The sequence below is a fragment of the Bactrocera latifrons genome, unplaced genomic scaffold (genome assembly GCF_001853355.1).
Source record: "Bactrocera latifrons isolate USDA-ARS-PBARC rearing strain unplaced genomic scaffold, ASM185335v1 scaffold_8, whole genome shotgun sequence".
In the NCBI taxonomy this organism is placed as follows: Eukaryota; Metazoa; Arthropoda; class Insecta; order Diptera; family Tephritidae; genus Bactrocera; species Bactrocera latifrons.
Genome location: NW_017537489.1, coordinates 171,034 through 177,679, shown reverse-complemented (window position 1 = coordinate 177,679; position 6,646 = coordinate 171,034). Strand labels below are relative to the sequence as shown.

General features: G+C 35.0%; 1 protein-coding gene across 3 annotated transcripts in view; it reads left to right on the top strand.

Annotated features, from left to right (window-relative positions):
• LOC108976770 (cyclin G) overlaps window positions 1–6,393 on the top strand; it is a 25,732-nt gene extending 19,339 nt beyond the window's left edge. For 2 of the 3 annotated variants that reach the window (XM_018946055.1, XM_018946057.1), the window contains exons 2-6: window positions 1,426–2,453; window positions 2,556–2,795; window positions 3,031–3,405; window positions 3,510–3,724; window positions 5,191–6,393. In XM_018946055.1, the coding sequence (XP_018801600.1) occupies window positions 1,446–2,453; window positions 2,556–2,795; window positions 3,031–3,405; window positions 3,510–3,724; window positions 5,191–5,266 (1,914 nt within the window). In that variant the 5' untranslated portion in view covers window positions 1,426–1,445 and the 3' untranslated portion in view covers window positions 5,267–6,393. Of the gene's footprint in view, window positions 1–232; window positions 236–1,425; window positions 2,454–2,555; window positions 2,796–3,030; window positions 3,406–3,509; window positions 3,725–5,190 lie in introns of all 3 variants that reach the window. The other variant, XM_018946058.1, reaches the window with a different exon arrangement.
• Window positions 6,394–6,646: the final 253 nt, after the last annotated feature.

Here is a 6,646-nt window from a genome sequence, read left to right as displayed (position 1 = left end):
TTTTAATTATAATAAATTATTTTCACCATACAATCAAACATTAATATTTAAAATTTTTCCAATAAAACACTACATCACCCTTTATATTTATGTAAATATAACTGTAATATAATGAATCAACATACTTCTTTCCAGCTTTAATAATATTCTGCACTATATTGTTACAATTCCATAAATTTTTTAAGAAATGTTACTAAATTATTTTCTCTTCAATCATTTCCCTCCCAAACAGAACGTAAGTTTTCTAGATAAAAAGGATATACAAGTATTTAAAGCGAGAGTGAGAGAGAGAAGCTAGTGACTACGAGTCTTCTCTGACGCATATTTTTCTAAAATTCTGTACAAGAATCGAAGCTATTCAAGTACATAAATTGTGTTTTCAACACACACACACACACACACACATAAATTATTAATAAATAAAATCAAATTAAGAAAGCGCAAGTGTTTATTATCGTAAAAAAGCTGCGAAGCTCACATAATAAACCTAATCGTGCTTTTTTGTATCTACTTTAATTCTGTACAAAGTATTTAATATTTACTTTGACAATATTTTATTAAAGGGACATTATTTTTATTTAAGATAATTTGAAAAATCTTTGAGGGTTTTGTTTGTTTGTTGCTTGCAAATTGTCTATTTTCCTCCATCTAAAAAATAGAGGAAAGGAATTGTACGAAGGTCCTTTGTACGCAAAAGTAGTACAGTAGCAGCAGCATTTTGATCGTGCTCAGTAACTGTTCTCAGTGCTCGCAACCGCTATACACTACTGTCATTGTGACCGGTGTGTACGACACAAGTAGCAAGCAATAAATTTTATTTTCGGTCGGTAAGAATAACTAAATTGCGCAGTTTTGCATWCAGTTGCAAAGGTAAAAACCACATTATCACCACATATCAGCAAAAGAGAGAGCGGAGCGAACGCGGAAGTTCCAATTCGTTTAATTTTTTTACGAAAAGTGGTTTTTTGTGGCGCATTTTAGTTTCTTACTTTYGGTTCTTTTCTTTGGAGAATTTGTATTGTTGCAAGCAAGCGAATTATTTTCGTCTGTGAAGTGTGAAAATTCGAGAGAGTGAAATTTTTAAGCTATAGATTGAGAGAACCCACTCATTGAGAAGACGAGAAATCGCTTTTGTGGTGCTTCTCGTTGATATCGTCATATTCACCTACCACAGAAAAGGTAGTGTAAGCTTAAAAAATCAATCCAAATCAAATTCTCCACTTGTGGCTGAAAATAAAATCAAACAAATTTTTTTTGTTGGCCTATTACCAAAACAACCAACGACATAAATAAGCAGTAGCCAAGAGACGAAGGCTAAAAAGAGACGCGCATTTTTGAGCATTGCAATTTTACAAAATCCAAAACATTTGTAACGTTAATATCAATCTCTTAAACCAAACAAACAAATTCAATTCACAAAACTAGGTACTAGGCCAGCCCTCACAATGTCTGTCCCTGTACGCTACTCTGCTGCCGCCAATTACGCCGTCGTTGATAGTGGTTTGTCAAATACTCTACAACAAGAAGAGCAATACCACCAACACCAACAGCAACAACAACATCAACAGCAGTTGTATTGCCAATTTGTCGCTAACGCCAACGCCAACGCCAACGCCAACGCCAACGCTAACGTCAACAACATCAATTTGAGTTTGGGCGAGTGCAATAACTTCGTGAACGGCAATATAAACGGTTTTGACGTGCAGCAGCAGTTGATGCAGCAGCGGTCATCGATGTCGTCGTCGGTTTCGCCAATAACTGGATTACCCGCCAACATCARCATCAACATCAACAACAACATCAATCATCACCATCATCATCATCATCAGATTTCACCTTTAAACATGGACAATATGAATATCAATAATATTGATGTCCTGCAAGAGGAGGAAGAGGATCATCAGTTGCATTACCATCAGCATCATTTCGATAATCAGTCGGCATGCGAGCAATCGGAATTGCCGTTAAACAGCATGATGGGCGGCGAGACAGTGGCGGAAGCTATGAACTCAACGATGTTGGCGGCAGCAGTAGCGAATGGTAGCGGTATTGCAGCAATGCATACTGTGGATGTAGATGTGGATGAGTGGAGGATGTCTGACGAGGGCCGGTATGGGACACCGGGTGCTGCTGGCTTGGAATATCAAAAGTATGAGCTAGAACAACAACAACAACAAACACCTGCTAACATGATGAACAACCCATTGGAGTCTTCGTTAATGGACAATGAGAATAGGAATATGAAGATGAACAACAATAATGCCAATAAAACTGGCAACAACAGCTGCAGTAGCAACACCGATGCCAATAGCGTCAATGATGCCCCAAATTCGCCTAAGAAGGAGAATGAATTAGTCGGTTTGTCATCCGAAGAATTGTATCGTATGTTGAACGAATACAATGTGCTGCAGGATAAATACCATACTGTATTGCTGATGCCGAGAGAATCCAAGGTATGCTGACAGCAAGACAACACACGCTGCTGTATTATAATTCTAATTTCACCTATAACCAAAAAATGCTATATTTTATGACTTTATTTTGTTTGCTTGCAGCGTGAAGTGACGGCTGGTGGACGTGATGGCTCCGCGTATGTTTTACGTTGCCTTAAAATGTGGTACGAGCTGCCCTCCGATGTGCTATTCTCAGCAATGAGCCTTGTGGATCGCTTCCTTGATCGCATGGCTGTGAAGCCGAAGCATATGGCCTGCATGAGTGTTGCCTCATTTCACTTGGCTATTAGGCAACTAGGACTAAAACCAATACCCGCGGACGAATTAGTGACTATTTCACAGGTAAGCTTGTGCAAAGTGAGCAACACGTAAAGTTGTACATTATTTATGCAAAATTAAAGTAATTCGTTTTATTGGTAGTCAAAAATTAATGTAAAAAGCAAAACAATATAGAACAAMTTTTAGGTTATGTTAAATTTTTTCTTAATTTCAACGCATAATTTGTGAATAAATATGAGGTGTGACTTCATTTTGTAGATTTAAAACTAATCGCATACTTCTATTCTGTTTTGTATAGTGTGGTTGCACAGCTGGCGATTTGGAGCGTATGGCTGGTGTTATCGCCAATAAGTTGGGTGTACAAATGGGCACCACCCCGGTCACTGCCGTTACCATCYTGCGCGTTTTTTATGCCCTTTTCCGTAATTTGGCAAAGGAGGTATGCGATGAATTCTATGAATTCTATCAACGTATGATCAAGTTGGAAGACTTAGAAAATCGTTTGGAGAATTTGCTATGCGATGTCAAGACTACTGTTATAGCACCATCAACATTGGCATTAATACTGATGTGTCTACATTTGGATTTCCATATTAAGGCGTCCTATAAACGCGAACGGCCCGAATTAAAACCCGTATTCGAGTATATACTTTTCCTGCAGCAATATTTGCGGGTGAGTTATTGTGCGGCTATGCCTGCAAACAATAAAAATTTGATATAGCAAATTCCTGCATAAATGTGCTACGTGTATTTACTAATTTAACAAAAATATTTCAGATTCCTGATCGCGTATTCAGCTGCGGCTTTTCCATTGTTGCTGAGATCCTGTCTCACTACAATGGTCAAAATAAGCAGCCTTACAAGCAACGCCTGGTTTGGAAATTGTCCAGCCGCACACTGAAAGTATTGCGTCCAACCAATCGTTTTTCAACCGATCTACCCACCATCGATGAGGGCCAAGTGAATGTCATGGATGAAGGCTGTCGTTCAAGGTGAGTTTCGAYACTAATTACAAATTTTTTAAATGCTTTTGTGTCAAAAATTCGTAATTAGGACAAAGAAAATAATGTCAATGTACAAAATATCTTTGAAAGTGTTTTTGTTGCTAATGCCAAATAACCGAAGTAATTTTTGTTCTGAAATGTGTCAAATTTGCGTTTTGTTACTAATAAATAGTCTAGGGCGGCGATTTTTTTTACATTCATAATACATAATCCTTAACCAAAGTAATTTTTGTGCTAAAATATCTCAATTGATTACAAGTATAATTTATGTAATATTCTTTCGTTGTAGTATGTATGTTTAACAGACATGTATACATACATAGATATAGTATATATTTTTAGAACAAATAATTTCTCTACACGAAATGCTTGAAACTTTTTTGCATGATCTATTTCGACAAAAAGTCAATTTACATTCTGCTCACATATCGTTGCGATTATATAAAAAAAATGACACTTCAGGAGTACAAGTCAAAAACATAATGGGGGGAAAATACATACATACATATGTACGCTTCCCTAAATTGCGCACTCATTGTATAGTGTTGTTGGCGCGTGTAGCTCTAACATATTTATGTCTACAACTACAAAAACAATACATGCAAAACTATATAGTCAAGAGGTTATATATAAATATGTATAAACGAGCATATTTACGTAAATATTTGCGGTTTTTAGTTTGTATGTATGTGTGTATCGCCAGTACGCACGCATGTGTCTGTTAAATATACGACGCATACGCTTTACCCGACATATTTATGTATGTACTATGTACATATAGCTCGTTTGTTGTTTGATGTGCTATTTTTCAATTCATTATCTGCTAAMAACACACTTACTTGCGTACTTTATTGCTTTTAACTGGCAGCGAGACAAAACATAGAAAGTGTGTGCCAAAAAAAGCACAAAATCAAAAGAAAAAAAAAAAAATCAATATGCACGTATGTATTTCGAAAAATTTCCAGAAACTGTCGTGTTGACGCTTTCCGACAACTTTTCCGAGTATGTTTGTAGGTGCTTCAGCAATGTTTTTAACTTTTAACAACAACTTTGAGTGTTTTGTATTATTATTTTTTGATATACTACATATGTATGTATATATTTTATTTACAATCTATTTTGGATAATAATGTGTACTAAAAATTGTTGTTCTTTGCTACTTCACGTAACTGCGTAAGAAAGTKGTTGTCGTTGTCGCGCAGAAGTTCATTGCACCCAAATTGGTCATGTGAAATTCTTTAAGCAGAATGGTGTGATGTCCACAGTCTAAAAATGAAACCTTATCAATTGTTTATCAAAAAAGTGGCATTGATTTTTTTTTGCGTTTTTTTTTAGTATAGTGAGTGTTTATGTACATACATAGGTATATGGCAAAAAGCAAAAACAAATTTGTATATATTTTTTTATAATAAATTTTTCTTATAAATTTACTAATTTTCATTAACTTTTTACAGAACTGAAAGCATTAGCTCCGAGGAGGAGGAGGACTGGCCCACATCACCCATTATACCGATCTTTGAACAGTGTTAGTACCGTACACACGCATAAGAGGATGCGAACCGAACATCAGATTTTTGCTTACGAACTCAACAAATAACTGCAGGATATTTTTTTCGGTATATTCGGATAGTTTGAGTAGAGGAGTACGCAAAAAAGTTGCGAAAAGCAGAGAAAAAATCGTTTCAAATGGAGACGCATTGTTGTTGTACGCATTGCAATTGAGAGATGACAATGAAATGCAATATAAATACGAAGTTTAAAAGCACGAGAGAGCAGCAACATGAGACAGTAAAGCAACAACACCAACAACATATCCTGCACATAAAAACAAGCAACAACAGATATTTTGCTTTTTGAAAAGAAAAAATATTTAAAGTAAATAACAAAGGGAGTAACAGTCACATCCGTAAGCGAGGAATCAACAGTTTTTAAGAAGAACAAAAACTAAAAAAAAAAAAACTAAATTTTTTTTTAACAATAACATCCGGCTCCCCACTCTGCGATGTGTGTATATTTTGCTATGCATCATAATTACGAAAGAATTCTTATTTGTTTTAGTATATGTATATACGTACGGTAATAGAAATGTTTAGAAAGGAGAAACAAAACCAAAACAAAAAATATATGGGTTAGAAGGCGCATATGTGTGACCGCGGCCAGTCAGACAGATCAGATAGAACGGTGCCTATGTAGAGGGAAGATGTTTAATTCTATTTCAAAACTTAAGGAAAACAACAAAAACACAAACAAAAAAAATTTAAAAACATAAATATGAAAAAAAAAAAATCAAAAAGCAAAAAGAAAAAAAAACTAAATAAATGTTGCGGACCATCATACCAAGGATTGATGCCGTTCCGAAGCATTTTTTCAAGAAACCGTAGAAGTGCGTAGTAAAAATTCTTGGCAGAATACGAATTCACAGCAAAACCTACGAACATATTTCGTTTTAAACGAACCAATTATGCTAACACCTTGTATATTTGTTAAGTATTTTAGTTGTGTACGGAACATGCTAAAAGTGTTGCGCATGCGCGCACAGCTGGAATACCGACAAATTGCTGTTGATGAGATGAGCACGTGTCGTATGCCAACGGGACACTGCATTTGGGTTCGCTCACACAAAAAATATTCCAAAACATTTATAAAGAAAACATAAAGTTTGTAAAAAAAAAAACCCAAAACAAAAAACTAATTTACTTATGATTAATAATTATGAAACATTACTACAATCAATATCAATTATGTCATGTCAAGCCGTTTGTTTGTATTATTCTTTAATTATAGTACTTTGTTAAATTATTTCTGATAAAAAAAAAACAAAAACAAATCAACAACAAAACAACTAATATGCAAAAGTTTAAAATTAAAAAGAAAAAATAAAATAGACAAAAACATATTCAATTAGATTAT